Source organism: Cyprinodon tularosa, unplaced genomic scaffold (assembly GCF_016077235.1).
Source record: "Cyprinodon tularosa strain WSP-4 unplaced genomic scaffold, ASM1607723v1 ctg893, whole genome shotgun sequence".
In the NCBI taxonomy this organism is placed as follows: Eukaryota; Metazoa; Chordata; class Actinopteri; order Cyprinodontiformes; family Cyprinodontidae; genus Cyprinodon; species Cyprinodon tularosa.
In genome coordinates this window covers 239573-265677 of record NW_024039666.1, presented here as the reverse complement: position 1 = coordinate 265677, position 26105 = coordinate 239573, and the positions used below count along the sequence as shown (strand labels likewise).

The 26105-nt window shown below is 41.5% G+C and overlaps 1 protein-coding gene and 1 long non-coding RNA gene across 2 annotated transcripts; both read right to left on the bottom strand.

Moving 5' to 3' along the window:
• Positions 1-3217: 3217 nt before the first annotated feature.
• LOC119775771 (NLR family CARD domain-containing protein 3-like) lies at positions 3218-14737 on the bottom strand. The gene is made up of 8 exons (XM_038273849.1): positions 14715-14737; positions 14506-14584; positions 14116-14344; positions 12192-13980; positions 8752-8925; positions 7092-7253; positions 4006-4049; positions 3218-3915 (listed from the first exon to the last, which is right to left on the bottom strand). The coding sequence occupies exons 1-8, from the start codon at positions 14735-14737 to the stop codon at positions 3389-3391; spliced, it is 3027 nt and encodes a 1008-aa protein (XP_038129777.1). The 3' UTR covers positions 3218-3388.
• A 1715-nt stretch (positions 14738-16452) lies between these two features.
• LOC119775781 lies at positions 16453-17658 on the bottom strand. The gene is made up of 3 exons (XR_005279703.1): positions 17538-17658; positions 16673-16802; positions 16453-16588 (listed from the first exon to the last, which is right to left on the bottom strand). It is a non-coding gene; the product is annotated as an uncharacterized LOC119775781 (long non-coding RNA).
• Positions 17659-26105: the final 8447 nt, after the last annotated feature.

The following is a 26105-nucleotide window of genomic DNA, read 5'->3' as shown; positions in this document are numbered from 1 at the left end:
GTCTTCTCCAGGAAAAAGCCATCAAACCATCATCCTTCAGAACCCAGAGGTCCAATAAGAGCTCTCTACAGCTGGTTCTGAGGCTGATCCCACTGCTCCACAGCTTCTAGTAAGGATGGATCTTCTGCTGCGGATTCTCTCCACCAGCAGATGGTCAGACCAGAACATGTTCACCTTCAGAACCAGAACCAAAATTTGGTTCTCAGTTAATCTCATCTTTGGACTCAGATGTTAGAAATGGTCTAAATTTAACCAGCAGAAATTCTACTTTTAACAGTTAGTCTCTAAAAAGAACAAAAGTAATTCATTTGGATCCAATATATAGAGTTTTATGGCAGGTGGAGGAGGTTCTGGTCTCGGCCTAGGAAGATCCAACACTATCAGCAGCTCTGGTTCTGATCCACTTGGATTTTCTCTGTAAAGTCATAAAATATCTGCAAACACGTCTATTAATGATCTATTAAAACATTTATTTTCACCTGGTGGGGGAAAAAAACCAAACAAAAACATTTTACAGGACTTTAAAAGTCCAAAAATAAAAATAACATTGAAATTAAATTATAATATTTTGGTTACAGTTTTTATAAGACTGCAGAACTTATCCTAATTAGATTTACATCTTTTATTCCATTTACAGCAACATTCTTGAATCCAGGAAATAATCATGATGACAGCATGCAGCTTATTTTTCAGGGTTTTATTAGATTTTTATTTTTGGTTGCCTAGAATATCTGAGTGAGGTTTAGCACAGCGACATAAATACAGATGAAGAAGAACCAGAACCAACAGATTCTATTCAGAAAGCTGCAGCGACCCAAACAAACGTCACATGATCCAAAGAGCTGCAACAGCGTTTAAAGTTCCTGTAGAACCGCTGCAGAGCAACAGAACTCCACCTGAACAGATTTACACTGAGTTCACCAAACACCTCAGAACCTGATAGACAGAAAGAAGCACCCAGAACCACTGGGTCAGGGTTCCAGCCCAACACTCTGAATGCTGAATCCAGCAGATTGGAGCTCCTAGCTCCTGTTCCTAGCTCCTGTTCCTAGCTCCTGTTTCTTCATCTTTAATGGGTTTAACAGTAAGGACACTACTGTGGATAGGAAAGGAACTCTGGACTGCTGTGCTGAATCTGGACAGCCTTCAGACTGATAGACGTCATTACAGGATAGAAACACACAGAAACGCAGAGTGCTGGTTGCCTCAGCTCTGCTTCAGGAAGTTGTTGATATTAACTTTGGATTTGAAAGACTAGAAAAGATGGAGGACAGAAATGGTGAGAGACCTCAGTAACTGCAGCTGGACCTCATTATCAGGAGAGATATTATAATTCTAAGTTTAGATTTGGTTCATATCGATCCAAACTACAAGACCAGCTGTGAAGAACTTTAACTGCCAATAAATCATTTCCAGGTCCTCTTTAGGCCTTTTTCCTCTTCCAGGTCCAATAAACGGTAGAAGTTCAATTCTAATCTGCTTTAGCAGCTAAATGTTTTTGCTGGATTGGGAGTTTAATGAGGCCATTTTAATCCAGAAAAGATTAATTAACTGCAAAGAGGAATGAAAACCCAGATGACATCTGAACTAGTGTTTCAATCAGTAAATATCTGATGTTCCAGGATTTAAAATCACATTTTCACTAAAATACAGAGACTCTAGAGAGACACAGAGAGGATAAACACTTCTGAACAAAGAACTAATTCACCGAATCAATGTTCATTATGGCATATTTTGGGATTTGATAAAGAATAAATAACACTCCTTTACAAAGACACTAATTAGATATTTTCATCAAAAATTCGTAACATTAAACTTTTAATTAAACAGATTGAAACTAATTAATGGTCACGAATATGAGTTTTTAGAAACTTTTTAATCAAAAATTTTGAAATAGAATTATTATTTTCAAAATAAGATGCAGAAAATCCAGTTTTATTCTCCAATATTTCCATCATCTGCAGTTCAGCCACAGATCGTCTGGAATGATTCTTCTTTTAGGAACAGTCTTACCAGAGGTCATATTGGGAACTGATCTGGCTGATTAAAACATAGCAGATACTAACAGTGAGGAAGTGAACAACCAGCTGGGCAGTTCAAACAGCAGCTCCACTCATGTCATCATTTTTCATCACTAATCAGTTCCAGAAACCCTGAACTTCACAGCCCACAGATCCTGAGGAGGCAGCCTGTTTATCTGAGACTAATGAACAAAACTGTTCAGATCAGAGGAAGAAAAACTACATTAGAGACACAAACAAGAAACAGGACAGAAAAGATTGGAGATAGGAATGTTCAAACTTCTACTGATGGTGAGATTAAGAGCCAGGATCAAACATTTACTGAAAGGGACAGAAAGAACCAAAACAGAACCAGAATAGAACCAGAACAGAACCAGAATAGAACCAGAACAGAACCAGCTCCAACATCAGCCTTGGTATAGCACTGGAAGCTCATTGGTGGAAAAATCCTAAATGAAGCTTTGAGTGGAAACAGAACCAAACCTTTGGATTCTAGAATAATCTCAGCTTCCATCTTTGAAGGACTGCAAGAGGACGAAGTTTACAAGGAATCTTTTCCAGGAGTTTCAGAAAGAAACCGACTGAATGTGAAAATGTTTCTGAGTGAAAGAGACAGACTTATACCCTTTTTACACTACCCTTGAAAAACCGTGCCGAGACCGGTCCGAGCTTAGTAACTGAGATAACTTATAGTGTGTAAATGGAAAGCAAACTGAACTGAACTGAGCTAGACACAACCGAACCGAGCTAACTGCAGACCAGTTCCAGAGGTGGGCTCGCTCGGTTTTTCCCTGGCTTGGTTCTCTGATAACAAGAGCACATGAGCAGAACGCGTCATCTCCGTCTGGCTGCACATCGCAATTCACATTCCATTCCAGTAGTTGGCGGTAATGCCCCTCCGGAAACAGAAGAAGAAGAAGAACTTCTTCTTCAACTATAAACAACAATCGAAATCTTCTCCACGCAACATTTTAAATAATGACATTTTAAATAATAACACCGAAGTACAGCAATAATAATCAAGCATAACTTTCTGAATGTGACGGGCGCCGCCATTTTGATTTGCTTGATTCCCTCCTTCGTCGTCTTCTTCTTCTTGTGTTTTATGGCGGTTGGCAAACAACTTTTGGTGCATTACCGCCACCAACTGCTTGATTTCCTCCTTCAATTCTGGCAGTAATACCGCAGATCTTCACTAGGAGGCGAGGAACCGAGATAGCGTGATGTGTAAACGGTCATCAGATCCGAGCTCGGACCGGCTTGGCATGGATCGGTTTTTCAAGGGTAGTGTAGATGGGGTAATGAAGAGACCAAACTATCTGTTCAACAATGAGAGAGTTTCTCTGAAAGGAGGAGACTCTTTAGACTCAACACAGAAACACTGAGGAACCAGGACCAACTGCAAATCCAGGATAAAGAGGTTCAGTGAATGTGGTGTTGAAGGTGAACAGGTGAATCAGTGAGTCAGAGGAGACTCTGTAGAAGGACAGAATGCCAGCAGGACAGTCCACATACACTGCTACTCTGTTAGAGACAGAGGAGGAGGAAGAGATTAATTTTTCCTTCTTATTGTGATAGAAATAGTAACCTTTATCATCAGAGCAGCTGAGACTCCAGGAATTATTATTCTCTCCAAACAAACAGTCTATAATCTCTCCTTTCCTCCTGATTCTTCTGTAACTCACTGATATGTCAACTATTCCTTTCCACTCGACCTCCCAGTAACAGCGACCAGTCAGACCATCACTACACAGCAGCTGAGACCAGTAACCAAATCTGTCTGGATGATCAGGATATGACTGAAGCTCCTTCACATATGTCACCTTCCTGTTCTCTTTAGACAGTTTCAGGTGTCTGTTCACTGTGTTTGTGTCGATTGTGAGCTGACAGGAATCTGAAGGAGAGAACAAACACAATCCAGCTGCAATTATTGATCATTTATTGACACTTCATGTTTGTCATGAATCCAATGAAACATACTTACACTTCCTCAGACCTGGTTTCAACCATCGGACTCCATCAGGCTTCCTGAAAGGAGGAGGAGGGTCAGACCATCAGTGTCTTTCAGCAGGAATACATGGACATTGCAACAGATAGGATTCCACTCTGACATGCTGCTGGAAGAACTGGATCTGGGTCATTTGGACTCTGTGACCTGCTGCATACGTTGTCTGGTCCATTGTGGAGAAACCAAACTGATAGAGCAGAATCAAAGCAGACAACATGATGCAGCCTGTACTGTCTGTCAGCTGCTAACAATGAACTATGCTGTATAAAGCTAGCTGATGACTGAGGAACCTTGGCTCATGGCTGTCAGCCAAGCTCCAGTCAGCCAGGCCTCTGGACTCAATTCTCTTCATTTCCTACTTTGGACATTAAAGAGTCCAAATCAACCAAGCTTGTTTTTCCTGTCTCAGTACTGAAGGTTCTGCCACAGCAGACATTACATGGTTCTGTTCTTCTTCACTCAGAATCCAACTGTCCAACATTTTGACGCGTCCATTTCAATGGAGCGTCTCTAAAGTCCTGTTCGGTAGTTGTTGTGTTTCAGCCCAGTTTGAACTCTTTCTCTTCATTTCAGTTTTTAATCAGACAGGCGGAGGACAAAATCCAGTCTGGTTCTTCATCTCCAGTTTGAAGAGCTCCCATATCATCAAGGTTTATTTAGTCCAACAACGAGACTGAAGCTGATTGATGAGATGAGAGACAATCAAGGAGGTTTTTCAGCATCTATCAGCTCTGCTTCCTGGACAAGATGAGCTGCAGCAGCTTCATCTAGTCAAAGATCTTAATCACAGACCTGTCTGAGACTTGATCTTCACTGAACACTTCATGTAGTGCAGTCAAAGCTCTGTCTTTATCTGCCTTAGGTGGAATATACACAGCTGTGTTTATTACTGATGTCCAGATGTGATCAATCGGAATGGGAAAGCTCCCTACAGCCCTGCAAACAGCCCAGCTTCTCGTCAAGCATGTCTTCATGCTTCATGGTATACCTCTGGACATTCTGTCTGACCATGGCCCGCAGTTCATCTCCCAGGTATGGAGAGGTTTTTGCTCAGCACTTGGGGCCAAGGTCTCTCTCACTTCCGGTTACTACCCCCAATTCAATGGTCAAGTTAAGAGAATGAACCAGGAATTGGAAACCAGCCTCAGATGCCTCACTGAATCTGATCCGACTAACTGGAGTCGACTCCTGCCATGGGCTGAGTATGCCCATAACTCTAGTGCCTATGCAGCTACTGGTCTTTCTCCGTTTGAGATCTCCCAAGGCTACCAGCCACCCCTTTTCCCTTCTGAAGAGGCAGACATCAAAGTACCCTCCGTCCAGCAACACATCTGCCGCTGCCGGACCTTCTGGAACGGGGCCAGGATGGCCCTGGGAAGGACCTCCCAGCAGAATCAAAGGTGGGCCAATCGCAGGAGGAGGGCTGCCCGTTCCTATCGCCCTGGCCAGAAGGTCTGGCTCTCCACCCTTGACATCCCCCTCAAGGCGATGTCACGCAAACTATCTCCTAAATTCATCGGACCCTACAAAGTGGAGAAAACCGTTGGAGAATCTGCAGTCCGTCTCCGTTTGCCATCCTCCCTTCGTATTCACCCCACTTTTCACGTCTCCCAGGTCAAGCCAGTGTCATTCAGCCCTTTGTGCCGACCCGCTGAGCCCCCTCTCCCTTTGGACATTGATGGCCACCCCGCCTACACGGTTCGACGCATCGTTGATGCCCTTCCCCGCGGGTGGCAGTATTTGGTGCGCTGGGAGGGCTACGGCCCCAAGGATCGCTCCTGGGTCCCAGGATCGTACATCCTTGACCCCTACCTCATTAGGGATTTCGTTAACGGAGTGCTCTTAAGCTGCTGATTGCCACTACCTCGACAGTACCTTGAGTGTTTGCCAGTTTTTGGTACTCTAACCAAGCTGAGTTTTGCTGAGTAAGACTGAGTTCTTGTCAACCTAAGTTTTAACTTTGTTTTTGTCTTTGGCTCTCGGCAGGAAGTCATCCTGCAAACTGGATCTTTTGGACCCTCACTCCCTGGAGAGCTCAACTGAGCCTCAAACTGAGCTGAGGATTCAAACTGGAGGTTTGGATCCAGTTTCCCTGAGAGGAAGTTGAGTTTACACTCTGAGCAAGGGAATCATCTCCACTACGACCCGTTCAAGTACCGCAGTAAATCTGAGTGGCAATCAGTTTCTCCGTTCACCTACATCCGACCGTGTTCTGGGTAAACTCTGTTCCGCCCTCCACCGAATCAGACTAACACTGGAGAACAGCACACAGATTGGAGTCAAGGGTTCAACTACTTCTCTGGAAACGTGAGTCAACAACCAGATCCTCTTCGCCAAATCCATTAACGAAATTTCCCACTGAGCCTGAACTAATCATTGTGTCTACCCCTCACCTTCCAGTTCCGGCTGAGCAGAGTTCAGAGCAACTCTGCACTGTGCTTATCTCTTCAATAAAACCTGTTAAACCTTTTCCCCTGGTCTCTCTGAATTGGTTTGCCTGCGTTTGGGTCTCATCTTTAGAAAATCCTGACAAAGTGCTGATGTTCACACAATCAAACCATCTGTTATTAGATATGACACACTCACTCCACCACCTGCTGATGTTCCTGCCTTTGCTGTTCTGTCCACCCATTGCAGTGAAATAATTGGACCGTATCATGGTGAGGTTCAGAACCACTTGGGTTCTCCATGTCTCAGAGAAGCAGACAAGGTTCAGATCTCTGATGTTCTGCTGGAACTTTACTCTGGACACAGATGATCCAGTTTGATGTCCAGAAACTGGTCAACCAGTAACCACCATCCACTGGGAACTAGATGATGGTGTGTTTGTTCACTGGTTCTGGTTCTGACTCCAGCAGGTTTTCCTGTCTTTGCTTTGTCACCATATGTGTCCTCCTGCTTTATTCTTTGAAGTGAGGTGTATCTCTGGAGGCCATCTGGAGTCTACAGACTTTCCAGGAATTGTTGACTAGATGGTTCTAGAAGGTCCAAAAGAGTCAATGTTCTGGAAGTAGTTAGAACTAAAGTGTTTGATTGGAAAAGTGAAGGCACGGATCTATTACCTGAATATTTCCAGAGTTGAGTCGGAACTAGACAGAAACTTCTGCCCTGAATCTTGGAGGTTGTTGTTCTGCAGGTCAACCTCTCTCAGACAGCAGGACTTGGACCTCAGAACTGATGACAGAACATCACAAGTTCTCCCTGAGAGGTTACAGGATCTAAGTCTAAGAGACAAAATGAAACAAGTCAAAGAGGTGGGTAGCACCGCTGCCTTGCAGTAAGAAGGTTCCAGGTTCAATTCCTAGGCCCAGGATTTTCTTTATGAAGTTTGCATGTTCAGCCTGAGCATGCATGGGTTCTCTCCAGGTATTTGGGCTTTCTTAGCCTGGGTGCCAGTCCGAACTTAGTCCCGCCCACAAGGTTTGAGGTCGGGGAAGTTCGGTCTGGCTCTGCTCCATAGTAGCGCGAGTATTAAAGCCCACTGTCAGGCAATCCAATCAAATTGTCAGGGCGGGCTTTATACGATGATGGACAGATGATCAAGAGTAACGTAATCAACCACGTGACCAAAGCGCGCTTGGGTGACAACAATAATGGCTGCCGCTGGAGAGTTTGGGTGAGTAGATTCTGCTATTAGGTCTGTTCTAGAAGATATCGACAGCAAATTAATTTTAAAAGATGAACAGAGAAACGCGATCAAGTCTCATCTTCTTATTCTAGGCGTGAAACTGCACGCTTTGATTTTTGTGGACAACAACTATGCCTCGCTTAACATACGTCACGCACTCCGTTGCTCTTATTGGTTGTAGTTCTATCCAATTGAGTGCAGAGGCATTTTTTTCCTGGTTCGTTCAAAACACGCCCCATAATCACAGCTCTATGGAGCAGTATCAGACTCATATTCTGACTAGAATTGAGTCGGACTACGTCAGGCTAGGGCTTTCTCCTTCCAGTCCAAAAACATGATTGTTAGGTAAATTGGCTTCTCTAAATTATCCAAGTAGCTTCCTATCCTGTAATACTTTTTATTGGGTGGTTGTAGCTAGGTTGGTGGACTAGCAGTCTTGTAATTAGAAGGTTTGAGTTCTATTCCAGCTTTCGCTTTTGTTGTGTCATTATTTCCTTTGGGTAATGCACTAAACTCCACGTTTTAATCAGTCTGAATATTGATGAGTCAAAGTGTGATCATTAGCAAGACTGATGGGATGAATGCAACAAAGATTAAAACACCTTTAGAGCTAAGTATGACTTGGAAAGAGCTTCATAAATTTAGTCCTTTAACTGTTAATCTTATGTTCAACTGATTAAAAAAGGTTGCATTAAAAATGTTCCAATGCTCATTAAGTTTATCACATAAAAATTCAACATTATCCTAGTAGGCCTCAAATGTGGGCTTCTCATTGGACAGTGCGTAACACTGCTGCCTTGCAGCAAATCCCACCCCAGGGTCTTTCTGCATGGAGTTCATATCTTTCTCCCACAGTCCAAAAACATGACTGTTTGCGTAATTGGCTTCTTTAAATTCTCCTTAGGTGTGAGTGTGTCTGTAAAAGGTTATTTTTATCCTGTTTGGCTCTATCTACCCTGCAATAGACTGGCGACCTGTCCATTCAACGATATACCCTGCCTCTTGCCCTTGGACAACTAGAGATAGGTCCCAGCAACCCTCGCATGACGGATGGATGGATAGGCCTCAAATGTATTCTTGACAGATGTTCATACCTTAGAGTTTCCAGTTTGCAGTTTGGACTCTTCAGTCCAGAGGACAACAGCTCCACTCCAGAATCCTGCAGCTTGTTGTTGCTCAGATCCATCTCTCTCAGATTAGAGGACTGGGAGCTGAGAACTGAGGCCAGAGCTTCACAGTTTCTCTCTGAGAGGTTACAGTCATTCAGTCTGAAGAGAGAGAGAGATAAACAAAGAGCTATGATTGAATAAAATAAAATAAAATGTTTATTAACCAGAACAGTTGAAAAAGAGAAATCTCGGTTTGACCCGTTAAATCTTCAGAATATGCTCCACTGTGCAGACTGATCTGCTGATATAATGCTTTTCTGCAGCAAATTAGAAAAGCCTTTTCATTAGCCATTTTTAAATCTGCTCTAAATATCGTTTTTTTCTTTTGCTGAAAAGCAAAGTCCTCTTGTTTTCTCAAAGGATCACTCTAACTTTTGTTTAAAAAAGAAATGGTGGTGGATCAGTAGAGTGATTCTAAACAAGTTAGAGATAAAGATTCATAATAATGACAAGCTATAGAAAATCACATGTGTCGAAAATGTGTGAAGGATCCAAAAACAGTGGAAAGATAGCAGCCTTGGCTCTGCTGGAGAACGTCATCAATGGAAGAATGAGGAAAGAGTCTATACTTAGTGATACCTGTGCTAATTTAATTTAAATCCATTGGATCCTACAGGTAGAGATCAGCAGATTTTCTTCAGTACCAGCAATGTTCACATTCAGCCTGGCATTGGTTTGAGGGGAAACTTCAGTGAAATGCATGGCTATGTAACAGATTTCTGTAAAAAGAAAAAAAAAAAAAACAGGAACTAACATCGAGTTTTGGTTCTGTTCACCTTTCTCTTCATCTGCAGCTGAATTAGTAGAGTTTAGAGATAGCTGGGAGTCTTGTGTTTTGGTGTAACTTTTTGAGACACTGCCTGGCCAAAAAAAAAGTCGTCACCTAGATTCAACTAAGCAAATAGGTACGAGCCTCCTATTGGATAATTACTGCATGGGCGATTATCTTTCAAGGCAACAAGTTATTTAACCCCAACTAGTGCGATGACTTGCTTCTCATTTCCTAAACAACCATGTTGAAAGACACATCCCGCGGTCGTGGAAAAGATGTTAGTCTGTTTGAGAAGGGTCAAATCATTGGCATGCATCAAGCAGAGAAAACATCTAAAGAGATTGCAGAAACTACTAAAATTGGGTTAAGAACTGTCCAACGCATTAATAAAAACTGGAAGGATAGTGGGGACGTATCATCTTCAAGGAAGAAATGTGGCCGGAAAAAAATCCTGAATGATCGTGATCGGCGATCACCTAAACGTGTGTTGAGATCAAATCTAAGAAAAACAACAGTAGAACTCAGGAATATGTTTAATTATGAAAGTAAGAGCATTTCCACACGCACAATGCGAAGGGAACTCAAGGGATTGGGACTGAACAGCTGTGTAGCCATAAGAAAACCACTAATCAGTGAGGCTAACCGGAAAAAAAGTCTTCAATTTGCTAGGGAGCATAAAGATTGGACTGTGGAGCAATGGAAGAAGGACATGTGGTCTGATGAGTCCAGATTTACCCTGTTCCAGAGTGATGGGCCAATCAGGGTAAGAAGAGAGGCAGGTGAAGTGATGCACCCATCATGCCTAGTGCCTACTGTACAAGCCTGTGGGGGCGGTGTTATGATCTGGGGTTGCTGCAGTTGGTCAGGTCTAGGTTCAGCAACAGTATGTACTCAAAGAATGAGATCAACTGACTACCTGAATATACTGAATGACCAGGTTATTCCATCAATGGACTTTTTTTCCCCTGATGTCACAGGCATATTCCAAGATGACAATGCCAGGATTCATCGGGCTCAAATTGTGAAAAACTGGTTCAGGGAGCATGACACATCATTTTCACACGTGGATTGGCCACCACAGAGTCCAGACCTCAACCCCATTGAGAATCTTTGGAATGTGCTAGAGAGGGCTTTGCGCAGCGGTCAGACTGTACCATCATCAATGCAAGATCTTGGTGAAAAATTAATGCAACACTGAATGGAAATAAATCTTTTGACATTGCAGAAGCTTATCGAAACAATGCCACAGCGAATGTGTGCCGTAATCAAAGATAAAGGCGGTCCAATAAAGTATTAGAGTGAATGACCTTTTTTTTTTGGTGGCGACTTTTTTTTGGCCAGGCAGTGTATTTTCCAATGCTCACTTAGTTTATCACATAAGTATTCAACACATTCAAATGAGTGATGTGAACTGAGGCCAGAACTTCACAGCCTATCTCTGAGAGGTTACAGTCATTCAGTCTGAGGACACAGATCGATAAATTATGAAAAAAAATAAAGCCATGCATGCCAAAACTTCAAAAGAAACTCTGGGCTGATGGAAACATCAGGAATAAGAGAACATGAGAAACTGAAGAAATACCAAGGGCTCAAGGAAGAACTAGAGAAAGCCTGTGAGGATAAGGCAACTGTAGTGCTGCTGGTTATCGGAGCACTGGGGCAATAACACCCGCAGTGGCTCAGACAGATACCTTGAGAAACAGCAGAGATCTCAGTCCAGAAAAAAGATCAGAGGATAGCCCTCAAGCTCCCAGGGTCTGGTAGAGGACCTGAGCTGGAGATGAAGAAACCCTCCCACCCTGCCGAGTAGCATGAGGGGTGGGTGAGAGAGCATTTTTTATACACAATCTATGAATATTTGAATATATATTTCATTTAATGAGTACCTTTCTACACTGTGAGATCAATAAGTCAAACAATCAATTTCGACCAGTTTTTAGCATTCACTGACTTACTAAAATTTAAGCTATTATTTTACCCGTTGATAACAGTAATGAATCTTTTATATATTTTCTTATGTATTTTTTGGAAATATTGATCCTCCATACTGCATTAAATAAAGTAAAGTTAGAAGTGAAAACACAGTTTATGTACTAAAAATGTATTTTGTTTATGTAAACCAAACTAATTTGAATGGGAAACTTGGACATTTCAGAACCCACCCTTTGCCCATTTGCTTGAATCATAGATCATAATCATATCTTAGTAAATGCTTGTAGTTTTACTCCAGGGTTAGTTTTATTGCAATTGCAACCAATTAGATAATTAGCGGTCAGTTTCTTCCTTTCCTTTCAAGGCTGAGCAAAATATTTTTTAAAGTATTTTAGTCTGCAATTGTTTTTCATCTCTTTCAGGGGTGAACAAATAAAAAAAATACTTTTTGTCTCACCAACAGCATTCATGAGAAATATAATTTCATGCCCATATTAAAAAGCTTATTTGGGTCTTTTAGATCATCAATTTGATTAGTACTTATTTCTATAAAACATTTTTTTTTAAAACTGTAAGTCAAAGATTTATTTGACCACGATAAAAGTCTCTCTTTCCTGGTTTTAGCACTTGGTGTCCAAACCCAAATTCTGTCAATACTTACAGAACTTTGTTTGAAGCTTTGACCACTGGCAGCAGCCTGAGAAGAGCCTCCTCTGAAGCAGAGTATTTCTTCAGGTCAAACACATCCAGATCTTCTCCTGATGTCACTAAGATGAAGGCCAGAGCTAACCACTGAGCAGGAGACAGTTTATCTGTGGATCTCAGAGATTGTTGGATCTCTTGGACCAGAGAACGATCATTTAGTTCATTCAGACAGTGGAACAGGATGATGCTTTTCTCTGCAGACAGATTATCTTTGATCTTCTCCTTGATGTACTGAACTGTCTTCTGATTGCTCATTGAGCTACCTCCTGTCTTTGTCATCAGACCTTGTAGGAGAGTCTTACTGGTATCAGTAGAAAGACCCAGGAGGAACCTAAGGAACAAGTCCAGGTGTCCATTTGGACTCCGTAAGGCCTTGTCCACGGCACTCTGATGGAGATATGTTAGATGTGGGTTGTAAATCATTTCAGACCCAACTGGAATATGTTGGCTTTCTTCCATCAGATTGACTCCATATTTGATGAAGGTCAGATGGACATAAAGAGCAGCCAGAAACTCCTGAACACTCAGATGGACAAAGCAGAACACCTTGTTCTGGTTCTGGTACAGCCCTCTCTCCTCTTTAAAGATCTGTGTGAACACTCCTGAGTAAACTGAGGCTGCTCTGATATCGATGCCACACTCTTTCAGGTCAGATTCATAGAAGATCAGGTTTCCTTTCTGCAGTTGATAAAAAGCCAGTTTTCCCAGAGACTTAATCATCTTCCTGCTCTCTGGACTCCAGTGGGGATCTGTCTCAGCTCCTCCATCATACTTGACCTGCTTCACTTTGGTTTGAACCACCATGAAGTGGATGTACATCTCAGTCAGGGTGCTGGGCAGCTCTCCTTCCTCTCTGGTCTCCAACACATCCTCCAGAACCGTAGCAGTGATCCAGCAGAAGACTGGAACGTGGCACATTATCTGGATGCTTCTAGATGTCTTGATGTGGGAGATGATCCTGCTGGCCTGCTCCTCATCTCTGAATCTCTTCCTGAAGTACTCCTCCTTCTGTGGGTCAGTGAACCCTCTGACCTCTGTCACCATGTCAACACACTCAGGAGGGATCTGATTGGCTGCTGCTGGTCGTGTGGTTATCCAGAGGAGAGCAGAGGGAAGCAGTTCCCCCCTGATGAGGTTTGTCAGCAGAACATCCACTGAGGTGGACTCTGTAACATCAGTCAGGATTTCCTTGTTCTTGAAGTCCAGAGGAAGTCGACTCTTATCCAGACCATCAAAGATGAACAGAACCTGGAAGTGATCAAAGCTGCAGATTCCTTTGGTTTCAGTAAAGAAGTGATGAACTAGTTCCACCAAGCTGAACTTTTTCTCTTTTAGCACATTGAGCTCTCTGAAGGTGAAAGGAAATATAAACTGGATGTTCTGGTGGGCTTTGCCTTCAGCCCAGTCCAGAGTGAACTTCTGTGTTAAGACTGTTTTCCCAATGCCAGCCACTCCCTTTGTCATCACTGTTCTGATTGGTTGATCTCTTCCAGGGGAAACTTTAAAGATGTCTTCTTGTCTGATTGTTGTTTCTGGTCTGGTTGGTTTCCTGGATGCGATTTCAGTCTGTCTGACCTCATGTTCATCTCTGATCCCGCCAGTCCCTTCCTCTGTGATGTAGAGCTCTGTGTAGATCTGGTTCAGAAGGGTTGGACTTCCTGCTTTAGCAAGTTCCTGAAACACAGACTGGAACTTCTTCTTCAGACTGGATTTAAGGTTATATGGAGAGAATGGGGCAAAAAGCTCTGAAAGACAAAAAAAAAAAATAATTCATTAGCATTGAAACTAATAATATCAATAAATCTGTTCTTCTTGTTCCTCTGACTGGAATAAATTCATAATTTATCCATTAGGTTAAATCTTTCTAGAAATCCTCTTACTGCTCTGCAGACGTTCAGCCAGCTCCTCCTGCTTCATCCTCCTTAGGAAGTTCAGGGTGATCTTCACCAAAGCTTCTCTGCTTCTCCTCCTCTGCTCTTCATCCTCACCTTCTAACACCTCCTCATTCACCCACTGATTCTCTAAGCATTCTGGGTCATCTGAACTCAGAACCTTCTGGATCTTCTTTAGCTCATTCTTCACAAAACTTACAATGTTTTCCTCCAGCAGCTGGAACAGAACAATAAATGAAGGACATATCAGACTGAGATCATGGAGCCAAACATCAAATCCATGTTGGACAGATTGACAGTCCTCAGGTCTACAAAGTGCAGCATTGAGATAACTGTGAACAGAGCCCATGGAGAAGTAGTTGTAGTACATGTACAGACCATAAATATGGAGTCCAGCTGGGTTTGATGCTGCTGGCCAGATGGACCACTGGAAACCACTGAGTTCTGCTGATCCAATCTGTGGAGGAACCAGGAATCATTAACTCACATTCTGTAGAACAACAAACAGACAAAGTCCTAGGTCCTTGTAGTGTCCTGCTCTAAAAGCGGTAAATGGGAAAACCTGTCACCAGAGGGGAAACTCCTACCTGAAGTGAGTTTGAGTTTCCATGGTAACTGTATTAAAACATGGCTGATTTCTCAGAGATCCTTAGGTTTAGGTGTTTCAACAACTCAAGCCTCTAGAGTCTGAACTGGGAAAAATATATTCTGCCTGGCTCAGACTATTTGCGTAAAATGTTTTACCTGAATTCTGGCTTTAGCTGAAATCAACCTGACCCCTGCTGGACCAACAGGGGAACTACAGACACTTAGAAACACCACAAATCTTTACCCTGAACTCACCGGAGACCGAACTAGTGTAAATAGCCAATAACAAACTGTTTCATTAAAAGGAATAAAAATGTGGAATCAAACATTTCAAACTGATTCAGTTTGGTTTCATAAAGATTTAACGTGTAGAAAGAGGTCACCTATTGCAGCTAAAGGTTGATCTGATTTAAAATAAACAGATTTATCCATTGAAAAGGAACCATAGCTGGGTTCTAGTTTGAGGTTCTGTTGGATCATGAAGGAAATTATGTATTTAAAGTTAAACAGTGAAGCCAAGAATGCTAAAGTTTCCCACGGTGGCTCTAGCTTAAAGTGGATCCAAAATGTCCAGGTTTCCATGTAAACAGTATATTAATGATGGATTAATAATTAGCTCTGATGATAATTGATAAGCGATAATGTTTGGTTTTGTTAGCAGGAACTGAAGAATAATCAGAAAGTCTGGATGTAGAACAGTGTTTTATGTGTTCTGATCTTCTATCCTGACAAACTTCCTTCCTTTGGATCAGGGTCAGAACTGCTGATGGAGAAACAAGTTCATTTATCTTCTAGTTGTTTGTTTTACTTGTTCTAGTCTCACACTGATGATTAAATCCCTTTAGAGCAGCAGTTTTATTCTCAGCTGATCATTTCTTAGCTTCTGTTCAGTTGTTTATCTTAATACAGGCCATGGTGGTGCATTCAAGGACCTTTCATTAATGTAGTAACCAATACTAAATTTCCCATCAAAGATTCATCTTTTTATTATCATCAAACTTCCTCCCAGCAGCAGGTCAATGATCATGTATTTCTCATGACATGTAGCGGCTGCTGAAGGAGACTGTGGAGCAGTTTGCTAATAATCAGACTGAAGATCATTTTGAATGAACACAGATTAACTTTAGAAGCTGCTGATTTCACTGATGTTTGCAGATAACAGTGAGAGATCATGTTTTCCATCAGATTTAGTTTGGATGATTTAGTTTCCATCTTATAGTTGAATCATCATCATGACTTGCCTACATGTGCATCACCTTAAGCTCTGCAGAAGCACCAACTCTGGTTCACTAATGTGACACAAGTTGATCCAGAAAGATTCAATTGGATGGAAGAACAACTGATTTTAGCCCCAATATCATCTAATAAGATCATTTCATACCACTGCAATCAAACAATCTTTTGATTATTTCCATTATTTAGCCTCCATCACTCACTGCTTCATATGTGAAGTCGTGTGAGAGAAAGAGTTGTGTTCACATAAATACGTTGGAAAGAAGTTAGTTCAAACTAGTTAGTGGAACATTTAGAAACAGCTCACCTGTTTGCTGATGAAGGTTCTTCTGATTTAAAATCAATAGGATCCTCCTTTGAATCATTGCTCTTTAAGGACACACAGCTGGGTTCTGGTCCAGGTTCTGGTTCTGTTTGCTTCCTATGAATAAAGAAAGACATCTGACCCTTTTAATTTAATTATTAGTTTAGAAGATTTTATACAAAATATGTAGATCCAGTTTACCTTTCAGTACATGAATTTTGGGTTGAATCTGATCTGATCTCTGAAAAAGCACTGATCTCTGAAAAAGCACTTTTAAAGGATTCACAAGAGGAATCAGATTCTGCTCCAGAATCAGGTTCTGGTTCTGCTGGTTTCCTGTGAATAAAGATGGTTTGGTGATGTTCAAGCCGAGTTCTGACATGGAGAAGAGTCCTGGACAGTTAAAGATGGTGATCTGACCTCTGATCTTTGCTCTGGTCCTCATGTTCTCCACCCAGAGTGGTTTTAGAGGGAGGGACTCTGTCCTCTCTGTCCTCACACTGATCCATGCTGCTCACTTCACATCAGCTCACACACCTTCCACCTTCATCTGAGGAGGAAACACTTGTCAATCAGCTGAACATCAACACTGATCAACAGCACTGATCAACAGGGGGGCGTTCACTGCTCTCTGTCAAATCTTATCCATGGAAATCCCTCTGCAGTCTCAGACTGGTGAGTCAGCATTATTGGACTTTTACCAACTGGCTCCAAACACCCATGAACTCTGATCTGCCATAAAACCAGTTAAATATCAATAGTAGTATCGAGTCCCCTCCAGAACCAGGGCCTGATGTCAGAACTCTAGTCGAGTTTTACCAGAGATAAACAGAATATTACAGTCAGAGTTGGTCTGTTCACTGGAAAAACGATCTTGAAATAAGTAAAAATGTCTTAGATTAAGTGTATTTACCCTTAATTTGAGCAGGTAAATGAGATAGTTTGCCAATGGAATGAGTATTTTTACACTTAAAATAAGATCATTAGATAATATGCACTTGAAATAAGACAATGTAATTGTCTTTTCTTATTGTAAGTGTTAATATTCTTGTTCTATTGGCAAAATGTCTCTTTTAACTCCTCAATCCAAGAACAAATGAACTAATTTTAAGAAAAAAATGCCGCAGAGTGGGAAATGTAGAGTGGGATTCATGCTGGGAACAACCTACAGCTCCTCAACATTCACTCAGAGCCTGCTGCTCTACAATCTGATGGGATCAGGCTCAAGTCTCATCAGGAGACTAAATCTTGGCTTGGAAATTTGAAGGAACAAAGATGGACTCACTCATCGTCTTCCCATGCTTCCCTCCTCAGTTCTGCTGTCTAGACCAGGTCTGTGTAGAAGAAGAGAAACTCCTGGACTTCCTCTCCTCTGTCATTGCTCTGAGTCTGAAAGCTGCTGTTACTCTGACAGCAGACTTTATATTCCAGCTTTAGGGGAAAGATCAGCTGCTATATCTTTATATGACTTCAACATTTTCAATTATTAACCTGCAGCAGGCTCCTGCTGACAGTCTGACCATCAAAGAAAGTTCTAAACTCTTTAGTTTCTAATGTACAAACATACAGAACTCTGTTTTAGGGGTCTAAATATTTCTGTTTCCATGTTTTCAGTCTGCAGGTTCCAGCCAGAACATGTAGAATCAGTTGATCCAATAAAACTAGAGACATCAGAGTCACACAGGAAACTACTTGGATGTTTTAAATTGACATTCATGTTGATGTAGTTCTGTTCAGCTTCTTGGTTCCTTTGGTCTTTGTAGTCTTTTCCAGACTGGTAGATGTCAGTGAGTTTGTTTCTCATCTCCTCCTAAACCTCTTCAGATCCAGGCCTTATCTGTTGCTATTGGAGATTTCTATCCTACTTCATGTTGTCCGATGGGTTCTATAGAGTTTCTTCTTGATTCTTCTGATTAGCAGGTAATCAGGCCTAGATATGATGTGTATGTATAGCTTTGTTCAAGTAATGAATGAGATCATCCTGTGAAAATAGCTTTTTATTTTCATGAGATAATCTTCACACGGAACGTGCTAGAGATATTTTCCCAGTGTGACTTTAGACATCTTGCGATAATTATTATTGTCACAGTCTTGGTTCTGTTATGTTTTATTTTGAGTATTCAGTTTTAATTTGCTCCATATTTTCTAGTTTTATTGGTTTAATTCTTGTTTTATTGTGTTTTCTGGTTGTATTTTAGTCCTCAGGTTTTTATTTGTTGCCCTCTGTTGCCCTCTTGTGTTTTCCTTTTTTCCTAGCTCCTTAGGCTGCTCTCTTCACACCTGCTACCAATCTGCTTGTTAGTCCTTTCTTTGTTTAGTCTATTAATACTCCCCTGGTGTAGTTCCTCAGTTCTGGTTCCTCATGTAACTCCATCTAACTCTGTCTTATTTCGTCTTACCTCGTCAAGATTGTTTTCCCCTGAAGTTTCCATGGGTCTGGTTTGTTTTACCATTTTTTCATGTTTGATTTTTTAGATTTTTGGATTACTGCCTCTGTTGTTTATGAACCACTCATTAAATCTACAATAAACTCACCTCTGCTTCACTTCCTCTGCATGTGGGTCCTCACCAAAACCTCCAACCAAATTGTGACAATTATAGTACCTGTAAAGGAATCCAGCCAACATTTTTTTTTTTTTTGACATTTTTGTGTATCCCAAATACATGCATAACTTTGTTACAAAAAACGCTTTCAATTTATAGAAATACATTTACAGATCTTATGGTGATTGTTGGATACCAACAGAAGCTCCTGTTGAACTGACAGGAAGTTAGAACTTAAGCTGGAGCAGAGACAGATTGGCCGTTTCTCAATTCACAAGAACGTGAATATGGACTCGTGTCCTCTTCAAGTATGTTGTTGAGAATAACACAGGAAAGTCTGGACTCTGGGAGAACGGGAGCATGCAGCACAAATATGGGTCAATTGGAACAGAAGCGTACTTGTGACGCCACCACATGCTCGTCTAGAGCTGCATTTCACCTCCTGTAATTATTGGTCTCTAGATAATAATAAATTAGTCCTCAGTCCTCTCAACTTCGGATTTTTTTTTTTATTTTGCATGAAATTGGTAAATGGGCTATATAGTGATCTATAAGTATAATGGTCTCACCTCAAATGATCTTAAAATTTACTGGTAACTTTTATTGAACAACAGCAACAGAAAAGAGAACGTTTAACTTAATACTCTGAGCTCTGTGAGCGCCCCATTAAAATCTGCTGTGTCCATGGTGCATGCTAGGACATCTGTCAATCTCAAGAATGGGCAAGTCTGCTCTGATGCATGCTGGGTAAATAGGGAGAGGCGAGAACAAAATCGAGGACCTTTGTCCATTCTGGCCTGCTGTTCTTGTGAATTGGAACAGTACTAGGGCTGAGGTTAATGATGTTTTACGACTACACGAGCACATGAGAAAGCACAAGTACATATATTGAAAAACAGCCATTATTAGTGTGACTTAGTGTGACTTAGTGTGATAATCCATCATCTTGGGATGATGGATTATTAGCCCCATATCACACAGTTATTATGGACATGCATGGACGTCTCAACTGTCCACCTAAATGATAATAACATCTGATTAGTTAGAAGTTCACAGCTAATCCACCTCCTCATTGTAAATCAAGAATAGAATTTAAAATCCTCCTTCTAACATATAAAGCCTTAAATGGCCAAGCTCCATCTTATATCAGAGATCTGATTGTTCCTTATGTTCCTAACAGAGCACTTCGCTCTCAATCTGCAGGTTTACTAGTGGTTCCTAGAATTTCTAAAAGTAGAATGGGAGGCAGATCTTTTAGTTATCAGGCTCCTCTCCTGTGGAACCAACTACCAGTTTTAGTCCGTGAGGCAGACACCCTGTCTACTTTTAAGGGTAGAATTAAAACTTTGCTTTTTGATAAAGTTTATAGTTAGGGTGGCTCAGGTTATCCTGAGCTATCTCTGTAGTTATGCTGCTATAGGTTTAGACTTCTGGAGGACATAGGGACCCCCATTTCATCATTCTGCTTCATTATATCTCTGTTCTCCTATTCTGCAGAATCTGTTCTCTAATCTGAATCTCTAATGTTCTGCTCTCTCTGCTTTTTCTCATAGTAGCTTCATCTGGTTTGTTCCTGTTTGGCCGTGACTCCATCCTGGAGAGAAATATCAGCTGTGCTGCTGCCATTAGCAGTTTTGTTTATAGATGTTGGTTAGTCAGAAAAACAAATTAGATAGTCCTACTTCTCTGAACGTGACTGGCTGGATGTGCTCTCTTCATCCTCTGACATGGTATCTGGCTCAGACCTCATCCTCCTGGCTGTGTGTTTCCTGGATGGGGCCGCCTGTGGAGCTGGTTTACAGCTGCTTTTTGTATCTCTGCTTCTGTCTCCTTGAACCCCAGTTGGCCTCGGCAGATGGCCGCTCACACTGAGCCTGGTTCTGCTGGTGTGAGGAATTGCTTTCGAGTCAATTAATCGATGCAATCAACTGGTTTTCCTTAAATAGAAAAGTTTTAAATAATTTGAATGTAAGATCTGGTTGAATTGTAAAATGCCTTGAGATTACATGTGTTTTGAATTGGCGCTATATAAATAAACTGAATTTAATTGAATTGTATTAGAATCAAAGCATCTCTTTAAGAAGAGATGCTCTCTGTCAGACTGATGATCTCAGACTGTCATAGCTCTTAACCTCCAATTGGGGATAGTGGGCGCCTTCTGCCTGCTGTGGTCATGTAGCTTTCTACCATGGTCACAGGGGTTCCTAAAAAGGTTCAGCACCCCCAAAGTAACAGTGGCAGTGACAACACAAAACAAAACACAAATGTGGTTATAGTACTCTATACCTTTTTCATCCACAAAGCTTGCTGTAATTTCAATAAAGATATTCTTACATCAAGCTTCTCAATGAATTTACTGTCACCTTCAAACTAGGATACAAGCATTAGTATTCAACCTAATACACCCATAGTCTATTATGCTAGATATGGAAACAAATGGAAAGCTCTCCCTATTCATTATAAATCAAAATTGAGTACCGGTAGATCTATATCAGATAGAAGCTTGTTTTTTTTTTTTACCTTCTTGGTTTTCAGAGTGAAAGGACCAGAATGTGTTTAATCACAACACAGAAGATCAATGTTTTTACGATGGAGGAGATCCTGTAAGATGCGTCTTCTCTGGTCAAATGTAGGACCTCTGCATGGTATTGACCATGTCTACCTTCGCAGGGGGTCCTTTTGTCGGGATCAAATTTCCTTCTTTGCTGTTCATTTATGTGGGGGGTGGATGGATGTGTGATGTCTTTAGTAGCTGGGAAATTGAGGCTCTTAACTTCTCACATTTCCTCATTAGATTGGCGCAGTGGGCTGGTGTCGCCAAGCTGGCTTCTTAATCAATACACCCTCGTTTACACTGGAAAAAGTATAACCTTGCTCAAACTAAAGAAAATGATGCCCAGATATCACATCTAGAATATTTGACTTCACAAACTCTGAATTTAATCACTTGTTATGACCTGATTATATTATGTTGATGTAAACAATAATACTGCACTTGACACAACTCAAAATCTTTGCCCTGTTCCAAATGATTTTCTGAACATTTCAGTTGATGAACCAAACTAATATATCGACATTGGACCAACCTAATATACTTACTTTTAACAAAATTAAAAAGCATTGATGTTTGTATAGAAATGTAAATATAACCAAATTAGATTTTTCACATATCATTTGACTTTACTTCAAAAGTAATGTCCATTTCCCATCTTACAAACTCTATACACCCTGGACAGGTTGCCAATCGATCACAGCACAATCCAACCATTGACACACAACCATTCACGCACACACTCACACTTAAGGATAATTTAGACAACCTACACATGCACACGGAGAACATGCAAACTCCATGCACAAAGATCCCACAACCTTCTTGCTGCAAGAAGGTTGCTGCCACTGAGCAACTACGTGAAGGTTGGGGACCTAGACTGTCATGATCTGGCCTGTTTGCTTTCCCTAATTAGCAATTCCTCTCACCTGCCCTCTTCCTTCCCTGCCTCAATATAATTTATTCCCCTTACCTGTTTCCTCTGGTTTAAATTCAGTTCTCCCTGAGCATTCAGTGCCAGATCATTGCTTGTCTTTCTGTCCAATTTTATTTGGTTCATGTCCTGGATCCTAGCTGCCAGTGGATAGAGGGTTTTTGTGTTTGTCTCGTCTCCTGATCGTCCACTGTTCCTCCCCCACGGAGTCCTCTGGGTTTTGGCTCATTATGTGGGGAGGTTCAGTTTTTATCCAGTAAGCCTGGCTCCAGGTAGGAGACCAGTTTAAAGTCCAGCTTCAAGTTCCAGTTCTACGTCCTGTCTCGGCTGCCCTCTTCCACTGTGCCTGCCTGTCTGCACCTGATCCTGTCTGCTCCTGTGCGTGACCACCTGGTCATGCTTCTGGTCCCAGTCTGACTCTGAACCCTCCTGGAAGCCTGTGGATGCCTGGAAGTCTGGATCCTGCCACCTGTTCCTGTTCCTGCCTGATCTGGATCCTGCCTGTTTCCGTCTGTTCTGGATCCCTCATCAGGATCAGCTTCCAGCATGACCTCTGGGACTGCAGCACTGGGGACACTCGTGGTCTGGACTGTTAAACCAGGTAAGTGACCAACACAGATAATCTTCTATCAGTTGGTCGTGGTCACTTACCTGTGTTTCTTCCCCAGAGTGTCTGAGATTGAGCGGTGCCCCGCCCCCCGCCTGCAGTGTCCGCGAGCCACAGCTCCGCTTTGTTTTGTTTTATTTAATAAACGTTTGAACTTTCCTACTGACTGTCTCTCCTTGAATACTGGGTCCATCTGTCCTCGGTTCATGACATGGACTTTATCACGTGCTCTGACTGCATGTAAAGCACAGTTCACATTTGACTCAAACAATAAAAATTACCTGCAGGCCATGAATAAATGTATACATATTGAGAGAAATCAAAAACTTTGTTTTGGGTCCTTTCTACATGTATTTAGTTCAGGTTGAATCAAATTAGTATCACAAAATCCAAAAAGAATGAGTTAAACGATCAAATCAATAAATCTAGTTTAGAGTGAAAAGCATTAGTTTGAATAAACAGTTACATGCTACACTTTTTTCTGTGCAGAAAGGCGAAGGGATTTCTTGATGCGAGCCGTAAAACCCTGCGGGGTTTGGATCTCGCCACACTGTTACCTAATCCTGTGCTCACTCAGGAAACATTTAAGACGAACAAGACAGACACACTGGCTTTGTGACGGCTGTCAGAACCGGCATTCTATACAAAGGCGGCAGTGTTGGGAGTGGTCTGTGTTTTGCACTCTTTGAAGTCTGAACCAAGGTCTTTTCATCACATTTGGTTGGAATTACAAAAAAAAAAAAAAAAAACATAACATAATCAAGTTTGTGAATGCAATAAAATAGAAATAAACATATTTAAATCTGCAATCCGACCTCATACTTTAAAATCTCACCACATTTGTTAAGATTATAATTCTATTTACTTGTTCAAGTTTGTAAACCTGCATTATTCATTAGTTGGAAAAAGGAAATGTTTAAAATCACTCACACTATTGATTGAATGTTTCTTCTGCTCGTCCCCATTTTCCTAAAAAGGTCATTTCTTTTTCATAATGATTCACATTCCAATAAGGAATGGATCTTAATTTAGTATTGTAGGTAAATGAATGGCTCACTTGTTTTATTTGTGCTTCAATCTGAGCCAATAAGAGCGAATATAAGAGACTATATCTCGACCATTTAGAAAATTTGCAAGTAGTATGAATCTTTAACCAACAAAATCAGTGAGATGAGGAACAACAAAATCTGGATTTTTTTTTTATGCAAATCTAGCAGTCTAGACCAGGGGTGGGCAAACTTTTTGACTTGCGGGCCAGAATGGGTTCTAAAATTTGACAGAAGGGCCGGGCCAGGAGCATTTGGACAAGCAATGTCATTAATTAAACCTGGGGATTGAAATGTATAAAAAAAACAGACAATTTTCACGACCATAAGGCGCACCGTACTAAAAGGCGCAGTCTCAGTTATGTGTGCCATTTCTGTATTTAACACACACATAAGGTGCACCGGACTATAGGGTTTTCTTATATACAGGTACATGTCCTCTACTACCTTTAGATACCTCTACTGCGTATTTAAAAATAGAGCAGGGGCAAAACTGAGTATGATTGTGCTTTATTCATTTATTTATTACAAAGTATTAATCAAACCTACGTGCTGGCCTTGAGACAGACACGTCGCTGATGACACAGAGCGCTGTGATGACTCCTAAATTAACTTAAAATCCTGAAACCTGCCGACGGAATATGATCGCTTTTATTGCTGGTATCCTGGTGCCTGCAGTTTAAATTATTTAGATGAAAAACACCTGCCAGCCACCGGGGTGAACCTGGAGGCTGCCCGGCCTAGAGGCTGCTGTTGAAGGGGTTCCTACTGTCGGTGCACCGCTGGTATGTGGTGCACCGACAGTAGAAATCTGGATGAACTGACTGCAATTATTAAGTTTTCAGGTGGACTTTCTCACTTAAAAACATATTAAAACTACTTTATTCCCACTGATCACATCAAATATAGCTGCAAGATTTAGATTATTTAGATGAAAAAACACCTGCCAGCCGCTGCGGTGAACCCGGAGGAGACCCGGCCCAGAGGCCCCCTATGGAGGTGGAACAGATTATTTCAGGCAGCTGAAATATATGGTTCCCCCCCTTAAAATTTTTGCAAATAAAGAGTAAATATGACCAAATCCACGGGATTTGTTCTTGGTGGTGAGATGAATAAGCACAGTTAAAGACTTGCAGGTAAATCAATTTCTTCCCCTGTTATGGAGGGGGAACAGAATATTTCAGTAAGCTGAAACATCCATTATCTCCTCTCCTCCTCCCATATCTTTGGGAAATAAAGAGCAACTGTTTCCAATTTCTCTAAAATTGATATGTGTGATGTGGTATACTATAAATGTCCTTAATCCAGTAATCTGTCATATTTTACATTAGAAGGTGATTAACCAGAAATTCTACTCTCATCTTCGCAGGACGTCTTAATTTGTGTGCCCTGCTATCAGCCAGTTTCCATCCACTTATATCAGCAATGAAAAATTAAAAATACACTACGTGTTGTTGTGTTCGGTGACTGACGTTTATTTCTGTCAGGCTGAAGGGACAAAAGTTGGAGAAATACCGATTCTCTTGGCGTTAAAAAAAAACACAAAACAGCGTGAGGACCTCGTTAATGTATTTATTTTACAATTTCTTAAAAAGAGCAACCGATTAAAATGGATGTTACAAAGTTGAGATGATTATATGAGCTGTTTTTACCGAAAAATGATCAGGAGCGCCTTAAGAATGGTCAGATCCGCCTCTCTGGCAGCAATGCGCGCTCCCGACACAGGGGGAACAGATTTTCACGGGGAAACAGAATTTCGCACAAGACCTCTTCACACCGATGTCGAGCGGTTGAAGTTCCTTTGTCAGACCTCCCGGGATAACGGCGAGCACAGCGTTCATTCAGTCACAGATTAACAGCGATGGTGATGCGTGGAAAAAACCACCTGGTCTCCTCATACACCTGCCTCGCTGTCAGCTCCCAGATCAGCTTCTCTGATTGGTTGATGCGGCGCTTCCAGCAGCAAAACTTCAATTTTTCCATCTCGAGCAGCAGCAGCGCGTTGGCGGCGCGCTCCCGAAGCGCACCGATGTCGAGCGGTGGAATAACAGCGAGCACAGCGTTAATTTGTTTCACCATGTTTTTCACATCAGCTGTGAGATGGGCACGCATGCAGTCACAGATTACCAGAGATGGTGATGAGTGGGAAAAAAACACCTGGTCTCCTTACA

Coding starts and splice junctions, on each gene's coding strand:
- LOC119775771 (XM_038273849.1), bottom strand. CDS start 14,737: ATGGAAACTCAAACTCACTTCAG. Junction 14,585..14,714: donor GAAACTCAAACTCACTTCAG/GTAGGAGTTTCC, acceptor GTTCCTCCACAG/ATTGGATCAGCAGAACTCAG. Junction 4,050..7,091: donor TCAACTCTGGAAATATTCAG/GTAATAGATCCG, acceptor TCCTCCTTTCAG/GAAGCCTGATGGAGTCCGAT.